General features: G+C 40.0%; 1 protein-coding gene across 1 annotated transcript in view; it reads right to left on the bottom strand.

Moving 5' to 3' along the window:
• Nucleotides 1–26,208, bottom strand: part of adgra1b (adhesion G protein-coupled receptor A1b) — a 341,543-nt gene that overhangs the window by 119,150 nt on the left and 196,185 nt on the right. Inside the window, exons 13-14 of the mRNA XM_074675764.1 lie at nt 989–1,199; nt 349–557 (exon numbers count right to left, since the gene is read on the bottom strand). Of these exons, the coding sequence (XP_074531865.1) occupies nt 349–557; nt 989–1,199 (420 nt within the window). The remainder of the gene's footprint in view (nt 1–348; nt 558–988; nt 1,200–26,208) is intronic.

The following is a 26,208-nucleotide window of genomic DNA, read 5'->3' as shown; positions in this document are numbered from 1 at the left end:
TTTTGGGAGGAAAAAAAAGGTGGCAGGCTACAGCCTACAACACGCGCAACTTCTCATCTCCAGGATATAGGAGGGAATTTAGTGTAGCGCATACTCCAAAGCCAATAAATCCCCGCAGCGCATTTGACAAATCCTTTCCCTCTGCTGAAGAGCAACAATAAAGGAAGCTTTCAAAGGTCCCTGCATGAAGCGCTTCTTACAACACGTGACTCCATCTATTCCAGGGTGAAAAAAAGATGCATTTGATCCATAATAGGCCCTAAGCAGTGAAAGATGTGGGGGTGGGTGGGTGGGTGGCATGGTTGTGCTACAATGAATGACACTGGAACTACATTGTACACTACTCACCATTAGCACAGCAAAGTTATTATGATGGGTGCAATGAATGGTGGTCGTGTTGCCCCCGGAGCCTGTTATGTGGCAGCCCTCTGCCCTCCAGCCACCGTGTCCATCCAATAGGTCAAAATCCCAGTAGGCTGCGGTGGGGTCTACACCCAGAGCGAAGTGCCTCAGAGCGATAGTAACGGAGTGCACGTCGCTCCCGAGGCTGCACCCATCTGCAAGGAAAAAAGCAAGACGTGCAATTAGGGATACGAAGGGGGAAAGTGAGTAAGTGCCGTGACATGAGACGCGTGGACACTAGCACGCGCTATTTACATGCAAACAAGCCACACACGCGCGCGTGTTATGCAGAGGGTGTTGTGGATCAACTTTAATGTCATACATGGAGAGCTGGAGTAAAGAACAGTCATGCGGTGTTTTCATTCACTGCATTTTAAAACAGTAGCGGAGTGATTTATTGCGGCATCATGCACACAAGGTTGTAAAGCTTGTGTGACAACATGTTGCGCAGAGCAAACTACGAAGCTGTGTGAGAGAGAGTGTGTGTGTGTGTGTGTGTGTGTGTGTCTGTGTGTAAGCATGTAGTCTGGAAAACAGCACAGCGTTGACATCACAGGCATGATGATAAAAATGGATTTCCTCTTACCTAATTTGGTGAATGCAACTGGTGTTGAAACGCTCCTACGCTTTCCATCGTCTGCGAGATTTGACGAATTCCCCGTGCAAGGAAAGAGTTTCCCATTGCGAAACACAATAAACTGCAGCCTGCAAGTGGAGTTATCAACAGATTGCAGCGCAGAGGAGGAGATAGGCGTACCAGCCAGCGGTAAATGGATTGAGGCGACTGCCACAGAGTTCTGCGGATGGAACAAAAAAAGAGAAAATAAAAATTAAATAATGTCTCCGAGATGCGCAGAGGGGGGGAAACTCTCCCAGAAAAAGACTGGCAAACAGCTTTCCTCTCCGGGAGTGGAGGCGACCATAGACCACTAGTGACCAAGGGAATGGGAATCACGTTTGAAGCGCTCTAGTGCGCCTATTTGGTCAGGCTCCCTGCCGCAGAGGTGGAAATGGTTCTTACCATTTCAGCTTGAGGGCACATCAACACTGCAGCTTGATTTAAAGAGACAACCGGTCTGACTTTATCTTCTTTTCACCGATTGTAAACACCGAAGAACTCCCGAGGAAAAAACGAAAGAAAAAAAAACAAAACATCCCTGTTACAATTCGGGGAAATGGGGGTTTGCGGGGAAAAGCTTGTGTTTGTCAGTGTGCAGGCACTCGCCATCTTTCAGCACAAGTGTCTCCAAACTGATGTTGTACACTTATTTTTTGTTTGCTGTTACTGCAAGCAAGTAACCCCACCAAGAATCCAGTGCTGTCCTACAGGGGAAAAAAAAATCACCTCAGAGCTGCATTCAAGATCCACAGTCCCTCTGATCTGTTTTGACCTGTACATAGCAGCTGAGATCTCTGCTGATCAAATATCCTATTAGCACCCCTTGTCTTTTCCCATCATGTCCCGAGACAATCTGTTCAAAGATCAGGATCCAGCCTTTTGAAGCTGCATGAGAACAGCTGCAGAACTTTGCCACAGCAAGTGGATTGATGCCCCTGGTGGACCGCTGACTGACTGCACTGAGGACAGGACAGGCAGCACTTAACCCTGCCACAAGATCAAGTTCAATCATAAAAAAAGCTTCAGAAGTGACACTGTCAGCAGATGAGACTCAGTACATGCTCCTTTTTCAGCTGATCTAGCTGCACAGCTCTCATGTGTTGAATATTTCATACATTAAAAAAAGAGATAAAGAGCTAAACTCTGCTTCTTCAAAGTCACTCTGAAACACGTTCCAAAGGAAAAGCTTTTACACACATAATGTATTCAGAGAACAATGTTTTAAGTCTGTGACCTGAAAATAAAGAGAATGCATACAATTAAATCACCTGAAAGAAGCAAAAATATCTGAAGAAAACACGAAACACAATGCATATTTAAAAAGTAACACGAAACAGACCAAAACAGTGCAGAAACTTAAAAGATGTGCTTTTCATTCAAGGTCAAGAAACACAGTCCCTAATGAATAAAAGAACAAATAGAATTAAAGAAGGGCAGTGCAGCATGTTTGTCAACTGCAGGAAAGAAAAAAAAAAGAAAAAAAAAATAAAATAATCGATCTTGATGATCTGATGGTTTTTGTTGTTGTTAAACTTGCTTTTACTATTATTGTAGTGGTTGTTGTGAGGTTAGCTTAAAGTTCAGATGAATTTATGGCGACAAATGTTTTTGACAAAGAAACTAGCTCCAATAACACAACACACTTTAAGCGCTAAACTTAAACTGTTACAGAATCAAAGTGTCTATCTGTGTCATTCCTGGTTTTTCCAAATCAATATTGTATCAATGGACTCAAGTTCTACAGACTTCCGACAGGATCAGAGAAACAGATGTTTCAGTTTAAAGAGTGACCGAGTAACTGATGAGTTTAAGCTGAATATGATGTGGCTGTCATCAACCCACCCAGTTCTATTTTTTTAAACTCATTTGACTTTTATTTCACCAGGTGAAAATGTTTGGGAACCAGCTCTCATTCACAAATACAACCTGACCAAGAGGCGCCCACAGAAACACACATACACGTCAACTGCAACACATTGATGCATCTATTTTGATTTGTCTTTTATTAATTTATTTATAGATGGACTCTTTTACATTTGGTCTGTACATTTCATTAAATTAAAGTACATCACTGCCAAAATTAAAGCATCATTTTACTGTTCTTATCTGTTTTTTCATGTCTTTATGAGCTTCACGCATGTCTTGAGACTGTTAAAAAAAAAAAAAAATTAGAAAGTGCGAAAAAAAAAAAAAAAAAAATCACAATTACCCTTTCTAGAAAAAAAAAAAACCTTAAATTTTGGATATGCAATAAATCTATTCAGGTGAAGTCACCGGGCTCACTCTTGCAACTCAAACATCATCTGCAGCTGTTGCTGTTGACCTCTTGTCCACCAGATTTTGCCTCACATAAACAATATTCACTGCTGTAATTAATTGTGATTCTGAACCTTGATGTCACAGTGTGTAAGTGATGAAACAGTTAGTTCAAACATAAATCACAGATTTATTTTCTTGAAATGTAACATTTTGTGCATGATCACAATGAATAAAGCCACATTTCCACCAAGCAGTCCACTTTGGTTCAGTACAGTTTGGCACAGTTTGGTACGGTTAAGCCTGATCCGGTTTGTGTTTACACTGCAAACTGTGCCCTCTCGTGGTAGGTGGCGTGGTTAGCCAGATGCCGAAAGCCGCAGCTGTTAAACAATAGCGTGACGCCGTAGCAGCACGACACAATTTACCCCGCGAATAAATCCAATGAAGAAGAAAAACATGACATAGTAAACCAAGAGGATGGAAGAGATGCAGCATTTCGTCCTCTCTGTGATTGGCATGTAGCTCTTTGATACAAAGTGCAATCAAGCTTTGTTTCAGAGAAGTCTGTGTGCTGCCAGGAGAAATGCAGCTGCTGTCGCACGGTAAGTGACGATTCTTTTGACCAATCAACGGTCTGCAGTGTGTTGCTCCACCTTCTGAGAGCGGATCAGGTCAGTCTGGCACCCATACGAAAGGGTCCCAAAAAGTGGGACGGTTCGCATGCAAAAACTTCGGAGGTTAGAGTTGGGGGTTGTAAAAGTGTTGATGTTACAGTAGACAAAACATTTACAGTAGTTCTTAAGATTGGGCTGTGATGTATGTAAAGTAAGATGAAACTGTTAGACGCCATCTCAGATCTCACTGTGGTCATCAGGATCCAAATTCTGGTTTTGGGGTCTTTGCCTGAAAACATCAACTCCAGTTCCAGTTAGTGCTGCCCTGCAGGCATATGGACTCCTGCTGTAATAACTAAACACGCTGCTTCTGCTGCATCTATTTTCTGTGTTTTGTGTGTTTTCCGTGACTTTGCATTGTTTCTGTATATGCCCAGTGTTTGCTTTTCATTTATTTATTTGCCTTTCAGTTGCAGTTTTTTTTTCAAGTGCGTGCAGCACATATCAGTTGTAATATTTGTTTAGAGTTTGTGTTTTGGGCTCAGCATGTTTTCTGCTTTTGTTTTCTTCTGATGTAAATGTTTTGTGCTGGTGTTGCGTGCTTGCCCTCACACAGTCGTGATAAAGCAGACTAATAGGATCTCAGTTAGTGCATTATAAAGTGATTACACACAAAGTAAGCGCAGTGGGAAGGATGCTAATGAAGAAGCAGTTGATGTTTATGATAAAGATAATGATCTCACTTTCCAAATGTTTTTGTTGTTGAGCTTGAATCACGTCACCCTGCAGTGTGAGACCATCAGCACTTTGAGCCTAAAGGGGAGGAGAGCTTGCAGTCGGAGATGAATGTGGATGCCCGTAAAGTGCCCTCTCGCTTAATGTGGAGCTGCTTAGTCAGACGCTCAGCCCCAATCAATGTCAGCAAGAAAAATGGGGAAATTTCTTAATCAAGTTAAACACGAGCTCCTTTGTGCGTTTCTGTGTTGGCTGCAGTGTTAAAGTGTCTGTTTGCTCTCTTAAATACCAGACTTGGGTTGTTTTCATCCTCCTGGTGAGCCTGTTGTAGAGGAAAATAATTCTATATGGCTGACAGAGATCCACAGCGTGCTCAAACACAATTTCTTTACATTACAACAACGCTGTGCGAGGAGCTGCTGGTGATTTTACAGCATTGGGTTTGTTAGCTATTAGTTTCTGCATTGACTCCTTCTTGAAGGCTATTGATTTTGATCCTGCAGTGTGTGTATGTGTGTGTATGTGAAGGTGGGGAGAGGGGGAAAGACAGAGCATCCTTGCCTTGAAATTTATGTTGCATCATTTCCTTTCTCAAAACAGCTTAAGCTTTGCAGTCTGTTTCAAAGACGTCAGAGGATACAGACATCAGGGATAGAGGCAGAGAGGATTTGAGCCTCTGTGACAATCGGAAGTTAAAGGCGAGGCCGGCACGCTATCTTACTCTGAGCTCAGACGCCAGGTGACCTTCATCCCCAGGGGGAATGTTTTCAAGGTGTACATCTCACAAAAGAAACCTTATCTTGTACACTTGTCTCCTGATCTCTCTTTACATCTTTTATCCTCTTTTATGTGGCATACCAAAGGGATTTGCAGCCCAGGGGGTGTGCTACAAGCCACGGTAGTGTGCACTAGGTCTCATTCTGAGCAACAATCCATGTTCCTACTGAGCAACCAAAGCAGCTACATTTCCTCAACCCCAACACCGCCCGGGACCTCGCACTTCAGAGTTGATTTAGCCGGTTGTACCTCAGCCGTCTGACCTTCCTCCAAGTCCCTCCCTTCCTGATTCAGCCAGCATGCTGTATCCTTAGTAACCACAATCACACGCTCCCCCCTCCACCACCACCCCCCTCCTCCCCTAGCCTGGGGATCATTCTGCTTTTGCTTTTTTTTTTTCTTTCCCCCCTCTCTTGCTTATTCCTTTCCTTTCAGAGGGCATTCAGGTGAATGTCAGCAGTCACGTCCTATTTCAGGCTGTTCCCTCTTGTCCACCTCCCTCCCCCTGTCCTCCTCCACCTGCTCCATAATGCACGGCCCCTGCTTCACAGGAGCACAAAGCTGCAAAACAGCCTGCAGGGCTAAACACCACAGCAGGGTTTGACCCGGGGCAGCGACCAAATCACGGCGTAAACATCAGGTTTGGGCACAGCTCCTTGAATTCACCGTGGGACGATTTCTTTGGTTGTTTTGACCAAACTGTGGAAATTAAGAGAGCAGTAATCTGATTGTATAATACAACATGAGAAAAAGCTCAGCCCTGTGCCTTTGTAGATATATCTACAGGAGAGAGGAGTTTATTTATTTGCACAGACTGCAACTTGGAAATTAACTCTAAATGAAATGAATTGAGCTCAGAGGGCATCTTGCTGAGCTCGGCCCCTGCAAGAAGAAGAACTGCTGACAAGCGCCGTGGGAGATTTGCATAATTTTTCTTTAGTAATCACTGGCAGTGCTGTCAGCGCAGACGTGGCCAAAGACACAGTGACCATGACAAATAGGTAGACATCAGGAAACTTCGGGGGGTCATTCCCACCCATCACATTTTTAGAGTCGAGGAATAAATCACAGTTTGCTCACAGGGAACGTTCAGAAAGCAGGCGAACAGGACTCTCTGCCGGGGCTGCTTTCCAGGCTTCAACACGTCTGTACAAACATTTCGACAAAAGTGTTCTCCATGCCAGCAGCTTGAAAGGCATTTTCCTCTGAGCATGTGATGTTGTAGCACTGTTAACGTGATTTATCAAGAGAAATTAAACACAGCCCCATAAGGTTGCTATGCCAACAAGAGTCTGTTTCCTCCAGACGGGTTGAGTTGGTTGGTTTGTTGTTGTGTGGTGGTGTTGGTGGGGTGAGGCAGGAAATGAGGCTCTTTGGAGAGGCAGAGCTGTGCTTCAGCTGTCAGAAACACTCGCCTCAGTCAGCTCCGACTCACACTGTCACATCACAGGGCTGTGTTCTCACCGAAAACATGCAACAGATGGACAACAGTGTTGGATTAAAAAGCCACTGAATCACACGTTGATGGGTTTATTGTGTCAAAGCAGAAGTGATAAATACACAACGAGGTGACGGATAATGAGCCAGAGGGATCTCTGAGAAAAGGCCGGAGAGGGAAAATCTCACTCACCTTTTAATTAATGCTAAAATCTGAGCGTTCCTCTTTCTACAGTTTGTGAGTTTGTATCATCACTCTCCATGAGTAACTCCATGTTCTTTACAAGCGAAGCAAACATGACTCACAGGGGAATATTTGCTACGCTGTAATGACAAAAACTATTTGTGCATTCCTCTGACTCATTCCCCATTAAATCTGAAAGAGTCACAAAATAACATTTTCTAACCAACCTCTGGTCATGGAGGGAGTTTCTGTTTAATGTGCAAAGATTTTAAGATGTTCACCCATGACTCTCAGCTCTTTTCATAGAGAGAACACTGAACTCAGTCTTCAGTGAGAGGGAGTCTGGATACTTTTAGCAGCTCATAATGATACCAATATGCATAATTTACAAAAGCTTAGATTATAGATTAGGACACTGTTATTTTATACACAACAATAATCACAGCCCTCTGTTATGCAGACACAGAAAATACCTTTTAGCAGTTCCATGAGATGCACCAGACTTTCTGTGTTGTGGGAATCTGAAGTCAGCTTGAAATGGCAGCTGGCTGGTAATGGGTGATTCAGACAAGATAAGACTTTCATACCTGTTAAAACATGCAGTTTGTTTTCTGTACAGCTCTCTGATGTGCTACATTTAATTGTTCATTGCTCACAAGAATCTATGATTCAGGTTTTAACACACACAAGCAACTCTGGTGTTTGTGAACTTCTTACCTTTAAAATTTCTGAGTGCTTCGCTTACGTGAAGCCTGTTACAACAATGAACAGTACTGAAGTAAATATCTCTGAGTACTGCACTTAAGTATACTTTTTGAGATCACTTATAAAATTCCTGAGTCCACAAGAGTTGGGGCGCCAACTTCACCAAGCAGTCCAGTTCAGATCAGTGCGGTTTGGTATGGGTTGGATCGGTTAAGCCTGGTCCTGTTTGCTTTTCCACACCCAACCATGCCCCACTCATGGTAAGTAATGTATGAGTCGGATGCCGATAGATGCATCAGGTGCAAAGTAGTGTGACTCCTTAACAGCGTGACACACTTAATTCTTCAATTGATTCATTAGCGGGTACCCCACTAATGAATCAATTGAAGAATAAAAATGTGGCACAGTAAATACGGAGCAACAGTGGGGGACACTGTCCAGATTTTATGAACTTTATGCTGTATAATCCAGTAAACTCCCTCAGGAAGGGGCTCAAATCAGGAACGGCAGTGGACACAACCTCTCTCTTTTTTTGTCTACACACACAAACGCAGTCTGGTAAAAGACAGCAGGTTGTTAACCGACACATCATCCCCATTCTGAAGGTCAGTGCAATGGAAAATGAAACTTATCAATTAATAAAAGATGGCGCAACCCCGCCCACCCCATGCATGCAGCATGTGATAAATGAATGTTAATTAAATGAGCATCCAAGGCTTATGTAATTTATACAGGCATTTAGCAATCTGTTTTCTTTGTGTTTTCTATGTGGCTCTTTTTACAAAGCACAATCAAGCTTTGTTTCAGAGACGGCTCTGTGCCACGAGGAGAAAAAAGGTGACAATTCTTTTGAACCAATCAACGGTCTGAAATGTTGTAGCTCCACCTTCTTGGATAGTATTGGTTTGGTCTGGCACCCCCATGGAAGAGTCCCAAAAAGTGGGACAGTTCATCTCATTAATTTGGTCCGTGCTGTACAGAGACAAACTGAACTGAACCACTTGGTGGAAACGATGCTATAGTCATTGATTGGCTTGCAAATCATTTCAAACCTAGATAAGATTGAAAATAGATGAAATATGTTATTCAATGAAAAATATATGCTCATTTTGAATTTGATGCTGGTAAGATGTTTTCAAAAAGTTGGTGCATGTGAAAACAAAACACTGACAAAGTTTTGTTATGATGGAAAAAACAAACAAACAAAACAAACAAAACAACAACAACAACAACACTTCAATGGGAACATTTCTTGACTGATTAGTTTAAGTTGCAACAAGTTAGCAATACGACTGTAAATAAAAAACGCTCTCCAGAGAGGCTGAGTCTGAGTAAAGAGGGGGGAGAGGTTCACCACTCTGTAAGATGCAGGGTTAGAAAACAGATCATCACTTCAAGAATAATGTTCCTCAGGGTACAACCGCAAAGAGCTTCCAAATTCCATTAACTCCACTGCATTATATCATCAGAAGATTCAGATAATCTGGAAATCTCTGGGCAGTAGGGACTGAGCTGAAAACCAGTAATGAATGTTTGTGACCCTGGAGCCCTGGCAACACAGCATCAAAAACGGACACGACTCTATTGTGGAAATTCGGGATGTCCTAATCGGGTATTTTTGCCCCTGAGTCCAAGTCATTTGATTTTGAGTATCTGCTGATACCAAGTCCCAAGCTGTTAATACTATTCTGATATATCAAGCTCCCAGCTTAAAGCTCCTGCTATGTTCTGCTCTACTTTACCGCATTCAACCAATGGTGTCACTGTGTTGTGATGCCATGCCCTGCATTGTTTCTGTGTGGGGTTGAGTTGGTCTGACTCTGTACCACCACACAACGATAGGAAATGCTAAGATGTTATTTTTTCCCATTTGTTTTGAAGTATTATGTATCTAATAAAAAAAAAAAAAAAAAAAAAAAAAAAAAAAAAAAAAAGAAAAAAAGAAAAAAAATCCCGATCAAGATGTAATGTCCGATTTCAATCAAGTCTGTAACCTTGTGATCGGCCCCGCTTTCTGATTACATGATCTGATCTGGACACCCCTGGTGGAAATCATTACACATGGGCTTCAAATCACTCAAAAAAAACCCAACAACATTTTCTTGAACAAAGTTTGTCAATACTTTCTCGAAACCAGACTTAAAACCCCAATGCAAAGAAGAAACTGCAGATGAAAATGATTCAGAAGCTCCAGTAACTTCTCTGGGACCGCACCCATAAGAGGTGGAGTGGGGGAAGTGAAAAGCTTGAAGTCAAGTTTTGTTGTGTCGGGTGACATTCTTTTTGGGATTACAGAGGGAGCACTTTGCTTGTTATCAGTGCACGAAAGCTGATACATAATGTGTGCTTAATGTTATATCCAGGTTTCAGAGCAACAAAAGCAACATCCAGACATTCCTTTGTCAGAGAAGACCTTGCATGACTCAGAAAGAAGATGTCAGGATACATATTGCAGGTATTACATCAGCATGGCTCCATAGGTGCTAAACAATCCTGCCTGCTGTCTGGACTTGAAGACATTTATTATTATTATAAAAGTTCTTTTACCCAACCCTGGATAGTTACTTTCTCCTGTATGAATGAACACAAAGGTGCCTGGTGAAAGCTGTGCACTTTTTGTTTGATTATTAGTCATAGCACGGCCTTTTCTCATCACAGACTGCACACAAAACAACAGCAAAAGTCCGAGCTTAGGTACGAATCCTAAAGAAGCTTACAGCGTCATAATGTGAAGCATGCATTAGCTCCACAAGCTGTATCTGATGAGTCTGGAGCGTAGACTTATTCGGTTTCAGGAAATCAATACAGGGATGACCCTCACTTGCACAGGATCTGCTTTCTTTTTTGTCTTCTCTTATGTGTCTTAGATTTTCTCCCTGGTGGGCAGGGTTTTTGCTCCACCTTTGAGGAGCTGGCTGGTCTCTCAGGTGTATTTAAGATACAGTAGTCCGCCCACACTCTTTCTTTCAAGTCCTCTCCTCACTGCTCCGTGTGGCCCCATGTCTTTGTTGAGCTGTTAAGTTTGGAGTTTCTTTTTACACCACACATGCTCCACTCACCCAACAACCAGCGTACTGATTCACTGACAAACACTCCTCATCCTCTGTTCAATATTAGTCAATGGGAGATTTTTGCAATGTTCAGATGAACTGTGTGTTCCTTCTTCCTTCTGCAGAGCTGCGCTCTATTCTTACAGTATCACAAAGCAGACTGGGTAAAGGTCTGGATGCTTCATGAGGAACATTCACAGTCTTTTCCACTCCAGCTGAGGGACGGCCAAATGACAGACTCTGGGCCTTTTATTCATTCATGTATTCATTCTCTCTATAAACCATCCATTTCCTGTTAAATCACCATCGCGCTCTCACTGAAGACTGCTGAACGAGCTATAATTGGACTGGTTGCAAATGAGATTGAACTGACAGGCTGAAATCTCTAGAAAGGAGTCAGCATCCTGTCCTCCACGATGTACCGTTTTATTCTCTGCCTTTCCGTGTTTTACACACACACAGATGCACACACAAACAGCCGTGTGGTCATTTGGAGTCGGTCCGGGTCACATTTTTACTATCGCCACACTTTCTCTCCCGCGCTCACTCATCTCAAGTTTGATTCCGCCGCAGGGCAGGGAGACAGGATTAATGGGCAGTCATTTGGAGCAGCAATAACAGTTGGCTATCACACAAAGTGGGTGTGCAAGCAGCGCCTGAGAGCTGAAACACAGTCGTAACGTTGGATCAGACTGCAGGGAACAGTGCTCCCTCTCTGGAAGGCTAGATAGATAAACGCAGGACCTCTCTATGTTACAGAGTATATTATTTATCTGTCCTTTCAATTGCTACAAAATCCAGACTATACATCGCACTAATGTGAAAGATGTTGTCTATTTTTAAGGGAATTCTCAGAGGGGAAGGGTTTAAATTGTCCTCCTGAGCGATGAATCTTATAATGTTCAGCAAAGTCCACAGTGTTCAGTTCATGCGCAGGTGTCTGTTTCACCAGGTGGACTTGCTGATCCTGCTAGCTGCTGGTGCAGTAATTGAGCTCAGCCTACAGTGACTCTAATAGTTGCGTTTGGACCTGCTGCCCATGACCAATTTGTGTGGAGCTTCACCATCCACCTGTGCGAATCACCTTCTCAAATATACTCTGTAAACCCCAAAGTTCAAATTACTCCATTGGATTGAGCTATGAAAACTTAAAATTTGTTAGTGAGTTCAATTGACTTAAATGTCTGAGTTTTCAGTGTTGAAATTGATGATTTCTGAGTAGACTTAACTTTTATTACTGTTTAAGTAAGAACAACTTAAAATCATTAGTGTCTGTGACTGCGCTTTGTAAGGTTTTGAGTGAGAAGGGGGTGCAGTCCATATGAGACCCTGCTGTACTTCTAAACGTGCAGCAGTGGCACAGGTTGTCTGTGCTCCATGTCACTGACTGTTTGTCTGTGCATCACAGCATGGACCTGCTGTCTGTGCTCCTTGTGGCATTAATCAGCTGTCTATACTCTACGTGGTGTAGACTGTCTGTGTCCAAAAAAAAAAAAAAAAAAAAAAAAAAAAAATATATATATATATATATATATATATATATATATATATATATATATATATATATATATATATATATATATATATATATATATATATATATATACGTTTTTAAATTTTCAAAACTGGCCTAAATATCATGATAGTCCAGTCAAAAAATTAATTTTTTAATATATTAACCATCAGGCACACTGCAAAATTAATAGGTACAAGACCCCGTGCCATGGAGCACAGACCACCAGTCAGTGCTGTGGGGCTCAGACAACCTGTTCCCCCTGAAAAACAATAGTTCAATGTACAGCAGGGTCTCACATCTACTGCCTTCCCTCCTCACTCACGGTTACTAAAGTTATGAAATTAGAGCTGATTTTTGTTGTGACCGTGTTTGTAACCATGAGTGAGGAGGCAACGCTGTGGATATGAGACCCAGCTGTACTCTCAAATGTTATTTAATTTAGTTGTTCAGATCTGCTTCAAGTTCTTATTATTACATTGACTTAAGTCATAAGTCAAATTTATTGATATTGCATCTTTCAGTTTTGAGTAAGGTCAACTTATTATGTTTTACAGCGATATGCAACATTTTTTTAACATTACTTAATATTTTAATTTGTAACAAATACGCATCAGGTTTATTTGATTAAAGACATTCAGTGGAATGATTTTCCATAATGATCGTAACTACTTAAGATGTTGAGTTAAATTAACTTATTTCATTACTTAGTTTTTTTTCTTTTTAAGGTAACTGGTTTACAAGCATTTTTCAAGTAAACTCAACTTATCCAGTTTACAGTGTAAGAGTGCTCTACCATTCAAGCTCTCCACAAAGCTTACTTCCTTATTAGTAAACTACCATTTTCTTACAATGAAAATAACTCAGCCAGTGACATAGAAAAGCTGCTCACTGAAACTGCCAACGTAAGCCATGATGCTCTGTGTTTCAGGATGCTTTGTGTAGTGAAGCAGACACACGCAATTCACAAGGAAAATGGACAGATTTTCAAATGCATCAGATCACATGAAGTGGGTGCTTCTGGCAGCTGCTGCTGCACCGGGAGCTATGGGAACATGACAAAGCTGGTATTACACTTTCTCCTGGGTAATGTACCGTTAAACTATAAAACATTTTTCTGTGCATTTCACATCTATAAAGTGGTCGTATCGGCATATAGGATGTAGCTCACTTTGCAGATGAAAGAGGGTATTACACATGTGTCTTGTACCTAAGATTTTAATGGTACTCTTGGAAGACAGAAAGGACAAGATAATTAAATCAAGATCTTGTTTGTCAGTGAATTTCTCACTTTTTGTTCCACCTGCTGGTATCAGATCTAGTCCCTTGTCTGTCCATAGCACTGTGATCAGACTTAGAGATATACCGACAAAGGCTGCTTACACCGGACCAGCAAGAAAACTTAAATCTCGATGTGGAGAGAGAAAGAGAGGAGTCAGACAATTCTGGTTTTATTAGCCCTTTTCAGATTCAATATGAGATCCTGCTCTGAGGTGAAATTAATGTAGATGTGTGTGTGTGGGTGTGTGTGTGTCTGAGACAATATCACCCCAGTTTTCAGGAAATATTTGATTTTCAACACAAGGCATTTTTGTCAAACTCTCAGTTCAGATAAACCAAAGCTCAGCATTGATCTTTAACAAAGATTTACTGGAAAATAAACAAACAATGGAGCAAAATCAGAAGCACCTTTTGGCCAAAGTCAAGGCCTGTATTATGCAGCGGGGTTTGCGGTTATTGAGGTTACTCTGAGAGTTAACTGTGGGCTTCCAGTAATATGAAGCCGCTTTACTTACACCAGGGTAAATCATGAACAAATCAAAGGCTCCAGAGTAGGTTTTGTTCAGGATATGAGCTCATCAGTTTGTACAATAGAAGAGCCAATCAGGTTCTTGATCACAGATCTGTGAGCAAATCATAAGACAAGACAAGGGAAAGACAATGACAAATACTTTGTCTCGTGTAAATTTTCAGATGAAATAAAAAGAGTTCTAAATGGACAATACTAAATACGCCACAGACACAGACAGCAGAGCCTTCAACTTGTTGTACTTGTAGGATTAAATTAGGTTGTCTTCACAATTTCACTTGTGATTTCAGTTATCTTAATTAGCTGTAAGAGGCTCAGTTTTATCACATTATGCAGCGGAAATATTGTGACTTAAGACAAACTCAAACATCTAAAAGCAGACACATTAATTTAAGGGAAAACTATCAGTGCTGTTGTTTGCAGAAGTACTGTGAACTAGTGAGAGAAAATGTCATTATAATCCTCATACTGTGCGTTTTATCAACATAGTTAGTCTTGAATTGTTTGATTATGTCAGTTTTGTTGACTGCAGACTTATTTATGTTGCAAACAACTGTTAGTGTTAACTCATCCTGATTAAAATAAACACAGTTGTTGAGTAAGTTCACATAAAATATGAGCAAAATAAATTTTAGTTCACACAAACTGAAAACAATTACTTCATGTTTGAAGTTCATCATGTAACAGTTTGAAGCAAAAAAAGTGTGTTTATATATATATATATATATATATATATATATATATATATATATATATATATATATATATATATATATATATATATATACACACTTTTTTTTGCTTCAAACTGTTACATGATGAACTTCAAACATGAAGTAATTTACATTACCTTCTCAATCTAAGTAGATCGCTGTATTAAACTATAGCATTATTGACAGATATTGTCTTGAAAAGCCGAGAAATCTCCAGTTAAATATAAGAAGATTAACCACAGCTTTAAAAACTTAGAAACATGATTATAACTCTTTAATCCATCAGCTGAATATTTTTGCTAAGGATCCAACATTAAAACCCAAACACACATTGAAAATCTGCTTTGTAAAGATTAGAATGTAAAGGAACAGTAAGCAAACACTGAGTTAAACATCTCCACTCTGAAACAGCAGCAGTTCTCTAAAACCGCTCAAGTTTAGCAGTTTGAATCTTTTCTTATTTGTTCATAGAACTTCTTAATTGTTCACAAAAGCTGACTACATCTGAGTACATCTCAACTGCCAAAAAAGGTAAACCATGCTGAATGTCTGCCAGGTGCCCCAAATCTGACTCCATCTGCTGTAAAACAATAAAAATAGGGTCATCTGGGTCACTGTTTGCCAAAATATGAGTGTGGTCAGTGAACATGTTCAACTAAGTGTGCTTATGTACAACACTGGTTAACACACTTTTTTAATTTCTTGGCTGACTTGTTTGGTTTGTAACCAGATTTTCTTTCAGGTAACTCATGACAGATTACAAAAATATATATTTCTTGTTGAACTTGCTTCCACGGTCTCTTCACTGAGGTTATGGTTTAAGTCATCTAAGGCCAGACACACACTGGACTGATTTGCGGCATGTGTTCTGATATGCAAAAACCAACACAATACCATGAGCTAGTCCTTTTTTATAAATACTACACTGTAAAAAATTTAACCGTAAAATTACAGTAAGTTACTGGTTAATAATTGCATTACTTTCACAGCAAGTTGCTGCAAATATTTTCACAGCAATTTACCGTAAGTAATACACAGTAGTTTACTGTAATTGTTTCACAGTAGTTTACATTAAAACAACACTTTACTGTTAATTCACGGTTGCCAGGCCCAAGGAATTACCGTAAAACAGGACAAGCAGCCTATGCTGTGGAGCACAACCAGGCAGCCAGGCAGCCAAGACAAGCAGCCTATGCTGTGGAGCACAGCCAGGTAGCCAAGACAAGCAGCCTATGCTGTGGAGCACAGCCAGGCAGCCAGGCAGCCAATGTCACTGGGCACAGTCAGGCAGTCAAGACAAGCAGTCTATGCTGTTGAGCACACACAGCCAGCCAGCGCAGTGGCCCATAGACAGCTAGCTGGTCCATGCCATGGAGCACAGACACACTGGCCCTGCGTGGTATCTTAATGTACATCAAGGTCTCATACCTACAGTGTTGCCTCCTCACCCATGGTTTTCCTTTCGGGTTTTGCAGATTATTGAGTTGAAACAACTGAAAACTTTAAGTTGGATTGATGCAAAATGTTGATTTGAGAAGAATGAAAATATTTAGTTTATTTGACCTATTAAGTTGTGTTAAATGAACAAGTTTATTTCATTTTAAAGAACTTAATTTATTTAGGTGTGACCAATTGAAGCAATTCATTTAAGTTGGTCCAACTACTTCTTTTTATTAGTTGTACTAACGCAGAATTTCAAGTTGACATGATCCACAAAAATACATTGGAAACCTTAATCTAAAAATTTTGAGTTGGATTGATTAAAAAAATTACATCACCTCAAATGACTAGAGATTCCCTTTTCACAGTGTAAGCTGACATACAGTCTTTGTTTCTGACGTGATCTAAAAAAGATTTTGTCCTCCTATTATTGACAAAGGAAAAGTTTACATCTGTGCTGGGAGCTGGCCCACACGGTGACGCGCCTCATGGCCTCTGATGCGCGCCCCAATGGTCAGTCTGTTCTCCCGGTTGCTGAGGTAACAGAGGCTCCGACCGTCTCTGCTACCGGGTCTTTCCAGCACACTTTTTCCGTGCTGGCATGGATCATCCAGACCAAGCAGTCGCTGCGCCTCAGCCGCAATAATAAAGCGCCAGAAAAGCAAATAAAAAAGCGTCAGAGAAAAGAGGAATTAATATGGTGAACTTCACACTAGTTCAAAATGACAATATGTAGATAAAGAAAAGGTGGAAAACAAGGGTACAATAACTTGACAGAATATGTTAAACTTACTTTGGTGGCATCAACCTTGAAAATGTTGAAAATCTGCTGCACGTCCCACAATTCAGTTCATGGAATTTGCTGTGTTTTTGCAGTGGATAGTCTTAATGCAGCATTTCATGGTGAAATAATGCAATAAAATGCTGTAAAATCCTGGTAATAATTGAAACGGCAAATATCACAGCGGTTGACTGTAGTAATACTGTTGTTATTGTAAATTTTAAAATTACAGTCTTATATTGTAATTATTACAGTTAAGTCCTGTAAAGTTGTAATACAGCAATTTACTGTGAGAAAATACAGTGAAACATTGTGAAATCCTGGTAATTTTTTACAGTGTATACTTGGCTGTAGGAACAGTTTTGTTTACGTCCGGTGCCATGCTTGTGACCTGTAACACCTGGATCATGAAACTTCTTGGTCTGCTCCTCTGTGGAAGGAGGTCTGACCTGGATCTTTATTGTTACACATTTGATATTTACGCGTCCAGATGAGGGAGACTCTGTTATCATGGGGAGCAGTAAAATAGTTCCATTGACTTGTAGATCATTTGATAAGTGATTGGTTCTGGGCCCTGATCACAGAGGGAGGCAAATTTGGGCGTAAATATGACTTCAAATCATCTGATGTGTCACCAGCCAAAGACAACTGAGGCTTTGATGTTCGCTGGGTTAGCATCACAAGCTCTTTGGACGCTTTCATCCAAAGCGATATGAAACACTGAGCAGGTGGGGGTATGGTGCCTTGCACAAGGGTACTTTGACAGTAAATTATGCTAACACCCCTACAGCTATCAGTTCAATTTTTAATCTTAGCCCATGCCGGGACTTGAATCAGCAACCTTCTGATTGCTTAGCCAAGTCCCTGTGGACTGAGCTACTGACACATTCACACACTGCTTATCAAGAGTGGGTACATTTGGGGGTTCTGATCTTGCACTTATTTGTTTTAATGTAACTAGTAATATTTTTCTACTTTTCTATATTTCCTCAAGTTTCTAATTTCATATTCTTCTTATTATTATATTTTTTATTGTTACTGCATTTATTGCACTTTTTCTGTGAGCTGTTCTGGAAAAAAAATCCCCCATTGGGATCAATTAAAGAATTTTCAATTTAGTTCAATTTCCTTCACGAATGAGGGACAACCGACTCTCGCACTGAGCTACCATCACCCCAAGAGTGTCAGAGAATCTGCTTGTAAACATGACTCCAGCTGCTTACTGATTGCTGCTGCTGGAGAGAGTGACTAAGAGGCTGATGACACTGCTCACTAAATTGAATTTTAATGGTTTAAGGAGTCAAAATTATAAAAAATATGAAAATATTTTAAACCTTGAAAGAAACACAATTAAAAAGAGAGCGATCTAAGATGGCTGAATTGGATGGATGAATTTTATTGGACCTAATACCAAACAACTAAGATGATGAGATGCAACACAGCTCAACTGTAATGAGTTTAGAGAACTGGGAATGTGTCTGTGATAGTGAAATTAAATGAGAAGTATGTGGAGTCAAGGGATTGAGTGGAGTGTTAAAAACAATACAGAATAAAACTTAGAGTCAAAATTCATGCTGTGATAAACAAACACACTCACACACATATGTGCACAGACTCTGGAGATCTGAGGTGTGTATCTTATCTCCTGTGTATGATGTATGGTGTGTATTAGCTGGTAGTAATAACCATTGAGATATGTTGGCCCTCTGCATGCCTCCTCCCATTTATGATTCATTGGCAACAAGGTAGAGCCGCACTGTGTAAGTGTCTCCATGGTAACCCGCGTGTGAATCTGAGTGACTTATCAGTTTCCTCTCCACGCTGCAGGAGCCCGAGCGCTTCATGCGTAGAGAGCCGCCACATCGACATGCATTCACATGAATATGCATGAGCCCGGGGAGCTGGGGGTCATTCATCAGCACAGTCAGAGTACAACATGATGCTGCAGACCTCCGCTCAGGGACATGATTAAACCACTCCTCCTACAGATCAAACTGTTCACATTTCAAAGAATTTTGACTTGATTAAATTTTTATTTGTAATATGATCAAACCCTTGATATGATCAAACCCCAGGAAAGAGTAAATATTACTTTTTTTGTGAACACGATGATGCAAGTTTGTAACTGGTCGGCAAGCAGCTCATTAATGATGGTTTCACACAGGCAGCAGCCTGATGATTTCAACAACATGATAATGATGAGATGCAAAGTGTTGAATCATAAATGTCACTCACAAAACACTCTAATATTGCAGCTTAGTTGGTCTCCTCACTCTTTGAACAAGACTGTGCTGCACACTCACAAATGAATACCACATATTGACCTTTTTTGTCTTCTCTAATCATTATATCTGCTATCTGCTCCGACATTGTACTGATGTTTCTGATGTTTCCCAGTGTATGAAGAGTTGCTTCAAAAGAAACCTAACTATGTGGAAACATATTAATCTGCTAATCTTAATTATTTTAAGAGGGGGATATCATAGGCTTCATGCTTTACATGATTTACAGTTAAAATAAATCACTATTTTTCAAACTGGTGTTATAGAAAACACCTTCTGAAACACTTCTCAGAAAACCTTGTTAATTTTAGCTGCTGTCTTTTTAAGGCTCCCCTCCCCACAATCCTCCTTTCCTCTGATTGGTCAGTCATCTGGAAACCTGTCTGCCCCAGATGAAGGGATTTCAGCAGTTCTGCTGCATGTTGAGTCCAAACATCCAGCATTGTTAATTTACAACCATGTTTGAAAAAAAAGGATATAAAATATTTAAAATATACCCCTCTTTAATGACTCGAGTAGGGAAAAAAAAAGATCATCTCAGGTCACAACATCAAAATACTTGAAGAACTGCCAGCATACCCCACTGCATTTACTGTCAATGTTCAGATATTAAATCAATGAGTTTGCTTGCAAATTTCGATGTACTGATTCCTCTCTTTTGTGAACTCTTAAGGACATAAAAATACTTTTTTGCCTTAAAAATATGAAAAGAATGAAAAGAAAAAAGTGGATTTTAACACAAGTCCCAGCTCTGAAAAACACAAATAGACATTCATGGTTCTGGATTTTGGTGTTGCACCTTGCTTGATGTAGAACAGTCTAAAAATCCGACAGACCTCAGTTTGAAGCCCCTGTCTGTATTTTCTGGTGCTTCTGCTGCCAGCTTCATGTAAATACTCCATGAACTTCAGTTTTTAGGGCTCGATGTTGTCACTTGGGTACATTGGGGGCAAAATAAATGAGTCAAAAATGCTTACATGCGATTTTATCAATGTGAGGTAAATATTGTAAAGCAGTTGAATTTTGGTGAGGTTAAGGAGTAATTAGTACTTGGTTTGGTTTAATACATTAAATCAATAGGATCAGACCTGACCTGACATAACAGGCCACGCAGCTTCTGGTACAGGCCCTTGTGCTTTCATACATCGACTGCTGCAATTCCCTCCTGACAGGCTTTCCTGCGTGCACATTTAAACCTCTGCAGATGATCCAGAATGCAGCAGCACGTCTGGTCTTTAACCGGCCCAAAACAGCAAATGCCACCCTGTTATTAATCTCTCTTCACTGGCTTCCAGTGGCAGCTCAAATCAAATTCAAAGCTCTTCTTCTGGCTTACAAAACACTGACAAGAACAGCTCCTGCCTACCTGGGGTCCCTCATCCAGGTCTACAGTCCTTCCTGCCCACTACGCTCTGCTTGTGAAAGACACCTGCTGCTCCCAGCCCAGAGCGGCTCCAAATCACTAGCCAGACTCTTCTCCTTTGTTGTGGCCAAATGGTGGAATGAATTACCTAACTCTATGCAATCCACAGAGACCCTTTCTGCTTTAAGAGATGTCTGAAAACTCAACTGTTCAGGGAACACTTAGGCACTTAATCTGACCCTTCTCTTTGTCCTCAGGGGTAGAATGAGTCAGAAGGTCTCAGACCCAGCTCTTACTGAATTTTCAGCACTAACTACTGAATGTTGTTGAAATTTGAAGTATATTGTTGCAGCGATTAAATGTGGTTAGTTTGCTAAATTATTCTACATTATCAAAAAAAATATATAATCCTGCACCTAATGGTTGCACCTGCAGCCGAATAACTTTGTTGCACTAACTAGGTTTTTCCTTCCGTCTTGAGTCTTGCTTGTGTTGTACGTCACTTTGGACACAAGTGTCTGCTAAATGAAACTGTGGAACTGTACTTTAATAATCATAGTATGAGCTTTAAGCTCCTAAAAGGAACTTTCAGTCAGTGCTGGGCTAGTCACCCTTCTGCAAAATGTGGTCACTTCCATGTATTTGTAACTTTATTTATTTTTTTTCCTTTCTATGCAAGGTAAAGCTTTACTCACTAGCTAACTAACCATTATTTATTTATTTTATTTTATTTTATTCTATTTTATTTTATTTCATTTTATTCCTCATTTCTGTACCTTGCTCACCTGTCCTTAACCTTAAGGCATTAAGAACCACAAAGAAACAATATGTTTTGACATTCATCATCCTTCTAGTTGGATTTTTAGGTCATTTAAGGTCATGAAGAGACATATCAATTGTATCTGTTTCATAACCAGTTAAAAACTCCTTTCATGAATAATCAGGAAAACACAAAGCTTGTTGGTCCACTAACTTCTGTTTGTACAATACTTAGGTAATTTGTCATTTAATGTCCCTATGTAGGTAGGAGTCGGCATCATTACAGTGTTTCATGACTAAATTGGTCTCCAATGTCCTGGCTGGAAGTGCTGTTTAAGGTTTGACCCATCATGCTCCCCCTCAACAACCAAATTGGATTTCCAGCTTGCAATGTCAACTGACTTTACCTGTATCAAAACAATAAACAAGAGGACAGTGTTCAAAATTTATTTTTAAAGGACAACTTACATTGTCACATTTTGATGTGTTTGGCTACCGACCAGGCTGCTGTGTTTCAACACTTAAGAGAGAAAACTGTCAGCCTGCACACACCTGATGTAGCGTGAAAGAATGAGGCGCCTGAGTGGGTCGAGGGGTCGTCCCTTTCTTCTCAGCAAAAAAGAAATCATGCTCAGGAGAAAAAAAACACACACAAAGCTTTGTAGATGAATCACTTCGATGCACACGTGCCAAACAGCATAAACGGCTCTACGGTCCCATCACCGCGCTACATGATGCAACAGGCCGACTGCTTCCAGCTGAACCCTGCCGTGAAGAGGCAGTGAACCAGCCAGGATGCAAAGAAACACACACACACAAACACATCGTGTCAGCCAGGACAAAAACAACAACATGAAATCCATCACGCAACGCTGAGGCAGCACTGAGAACATTACATGGAAAATCATCCCATAAGCCCTCACTGTAATGAGGTTTTAAACAACACGGTGGTTCTGTTAACCAACACATCAATTTCAAAGAAGAAAAGCAAAAAGGAAGGTCATATTGTTTACCTGACATTAGCAGTACATGTATGAAGAAATGCTGTTCATGTCTAAAGGACCCCTCCTTATTCTTGCATTTGAGTCATTGCCCTGGAGATGCCCCTGGGCTCTGCCAAGCCAAATCAAAAAAAATAAAAAATAAAAATTGAAGCCTAGAAAAAGAAAGACGGAGAGTGCTGCATATTTTAACCATATTAATTCCTACTGACTAATGCCGCTGCTGCACCAAATGAAAACCTAATGGCTCTAGTGGCCATCTTTCTCTCATCAGGCCGATGATGAACTCGATGCTACAAACACAAAAGTTACGAGGCTGTCGTTTGTCTTGTATAAAGGAATGTGGTCTGTGAGGGTGGACCTCTGATACTCTGACCTCTCAAAAGAACAGGCCTTCAAGATAAACACGGGGGAGATAAAAATCTCTCTAAATAGACATGGATCGCAGGTCAAGGTCCTCAGGCTGTTCACTGCCTCTGTATCTGAGTTACACTATTGACAAGCTTTTTCAAGCAGTCAGTGACAAGGCTTCTGAAACAGGATGAAGTAACACTCAGCAGGACAGGGAAAAAGAAACAGTGTGGTTAACACAACCGCCCAGGATAAAACCTCCACCCACTGAGCTTAGTCATATAACACTGGCTTTATTAGAATTTTATCCTCCACATTTTAAATGTCAACAGATTATTGACTCATCAGAGAAAAGAAAACTCCCTTGAAAAGTTTAGGGCTAGGACACAATGAAACTTGTCCCTTTTTAGATGGTCAGGTTTTCAACCAGATGTCCTTTCCTAAACCTATTCTACCATACGTATGGAATCATATGAGATGGTACTGTATGGTATCATAAGGTAACATATGGTATAGTAAAGAATGGTGTGGTAAAACACAATATGCTTGATTGATATGATATACTATACCACAACATGCAATTCATATCATGTCTTATACCATCATGTAACATAACATAATATGTGTACAGTATCATATTATACCATTTACACTAGTAACAAAATCATATCATATTATATTGTGTTATATATTGTAGCAAATTGTGTCGATTGTAATTTTGTAATGTGATCTAACATAATGTAATGTAAAGTATAATAATATTGAGTATTGTAATGTATCACATTGTAAAGTATTATATTGTAACTTAATGTGTTGTATTGTATTGTATATAATGTAATGCTGTATTGTGAATAACTTTACGGGTTATATGATATACATAACACAAAGTATTGATTTGTTTTGTACACAACGTAATGTAACATAACGTATAGTATCATGAATAACATAACCAAAGACTTTATAATATATGGATGTAGTTTCTGTGACATCGCTAATCTGTTCCTGATACAGAGTAACTAAGTTTCCATATTTGAATTGCTAGAAGCGAGCTTGGAGCCTCCTCACTAACAGCTACAGGGTGCCAGACCTGTCAGTCAGCTGAGTTTGTGCCTCTGATTGGGTAAGCTTGTGCTCTTATCATTTTCTAGTTCCACAAAATGTTTTTTTTTTTTTTTCTGTAATGCTGCAAAGTCTGTTTTTTTTTGGCTTGGTGTGTATGTACTTTCCAGTCTTTCTGCAATCAGCCCCTATTGGACACTCAATGAACTTTGGCTTTTGGCACTAACCATAGGCTTCCTTTTTTAAAACCAGATGTTGTCCCTTGAATGTACTGTATTGAATCAGACCAGATTACACAACTTGACATGGCATCGTAGCCACGCAATGTGATCATGTTTGATGCTATGTAATGTATTCAGCTGGAAAGTCCACAACATTGCATATCATAACCCACCAAAATGCTTTTTCTTTGTCCCGTTAGGAATGTGTTTTCAACATCACACTTTTAGCTGTTTCAACAGTAGTACCAAAACAACTCAAAGGGAATCAAGTATCATAATAAACATTTCTGCTGACAAATTGTCATGAAAAATGTAACAATTCAGATTTGAACAACACAGGTCCTCTCACTACATAAAGTTACATTTCAACTGATTTTGTAGATGTTTGCTGAATGACTCAGGATTGTTTTGAGGTATATATCAAATATCTCAGATATCAGAAATCATAATTAAAAGTAGTGGGAAGATGAGCACCATAAATCAGCTAGGCTCAGAGAAATTTAATGATAGATGAATGAGGTAGTTGCCAACAGGTCTATCACTGAGCTGTGTTGCAATGTCTAAATAAATAAATATATTTTATTCTTTGTTGAAAAAAAAAAAAAAAAAAAAAAAAAAATATATATATATATATATATATATATATATATATATATATATATATATATATATATATATATATATAATTTTGCTGAACCCTAAAAAGAGCTCTTACTTCATCAACATTACATAGCATAGTATTAGCATGTTAGCATGTATTTTCCTCTATCTATCTATCTATCTATCTATCTATCTATCTATCTATCTATCTATCTATCTATCTATCTATCTATCTATCTATCTATCTATCTATCTAAAAAAGAAGAGTGGTGTTCTTTTGAACCCACTCAAAAAAAAAAAAAAAAAAAAAAAAAATCCTTCATCCAACTTATTCTTGGCTCTATCTTTAACTAAAATGTTGTTTTATATGATACAGACAATATACCACAGGGCCAGGAGGAAGTCTTGGAAATATGCTCTAGAAATGACTGAATCATTGCATACATTGCATGCACTGCTTTGGTTTGCAGCTTGGAGTCAAAAAATGTATTTTAATTCAACATTCTTTTTCTAGGGGATTTTATGTCATGTGTGTTTACCTGTCTCTGTCTACACATGTTTAGTATTCCACACAGATTCATAGTCTTGGTCATTCTGAGGAGGACACTTCACAGCGAGCCAGGGTAGGATGAAGGATTTATTGGAGCGCTCTTGTGCCTCAAACTCACATCCCTTAAATTGATCTGTTGAAGCATTACCATAATCAGCTCACTCTGGCTCTTCAGCCTCTCCCCATCCCCCCTCTATGTTTGATCAATGAAGGTCCATCCATAGTCAGCCCCCCTCTTCCTGCTACAGCAGGACCAATTGACTGATATGCAGTGAAGAGAGGTGAAGGAGGCTTGTATTTCTCAATCAGGGCTAACAAGAGCGATTGGGCAGGCAGCAATTCCTCCACAGCCATGATGGTAATCGCAGTTCTTAATAAGATGAAGAAAAGATGATGATCTGAGCTTATTTGAGGAAATGAATTCCCTTGGGATATTCACTCGATTTGTCAGCCGTTTAATATGTTAAACACGGTTAGTAAGCTGGTGTCAGTCTGCTGCCTGTTTAGTACAATTGCAGGAAAATGCTGCTTTGGTTCATGTGATAATAGAGGTGCTCTGAACTGGTGACATGCTCTTGTGAATTAATTAAAATACTGGGCTTTATTCCAAATGCAGAGTGCCAGCAGTAGCCATAAGGTTTGGCATGCACAGCACAAGGACAAATACATCCTCATAGATTGTCTCCTGTTCTCTTTAACTTATTTCTGATGTTGTGACTTCATTACCCTGCCAATCCCACATCTCAGTCAGTCAGTGGACATTAAAAGACAAGTCAAGCTATGGTCATAGTTTCATGAAGAAATGTATCAGGACTGCTGTCCTTGCCTCAATTTACGAGCACCTAGCAAGAATCGATTCACTGACGAGGCTGTGCACTTCTGCTTCTTTGGGCAGCAAAATGCCTCTTTCAGCTAGTAACTGTTAGCTACCTTGCTATATCACATACCAAACAGTCCAGGAGCACGTAAGCAAGAAACTCGCT

This window comes from Halichoeres trimaculatus, unplaced genomic scaffold, assembly GCF_033239565.1.
Source record: "Halichoeres trimaculatus isolate MK-OKI-2021-1 unplaced genomic scaffold, fHalTri1.1 fHalTri1_scaffold_8, whole genome shotgun sequence".
Lineage (NCBI taxonomy): Eukaryota > Metazoa > Chordata > Actinopteri > Labriformes > Labridae > Halichoeres > Halichoeres trimaculatus.
This window is presented reverse-complemented; position numbering and strand designations above follow the sequence as displayed.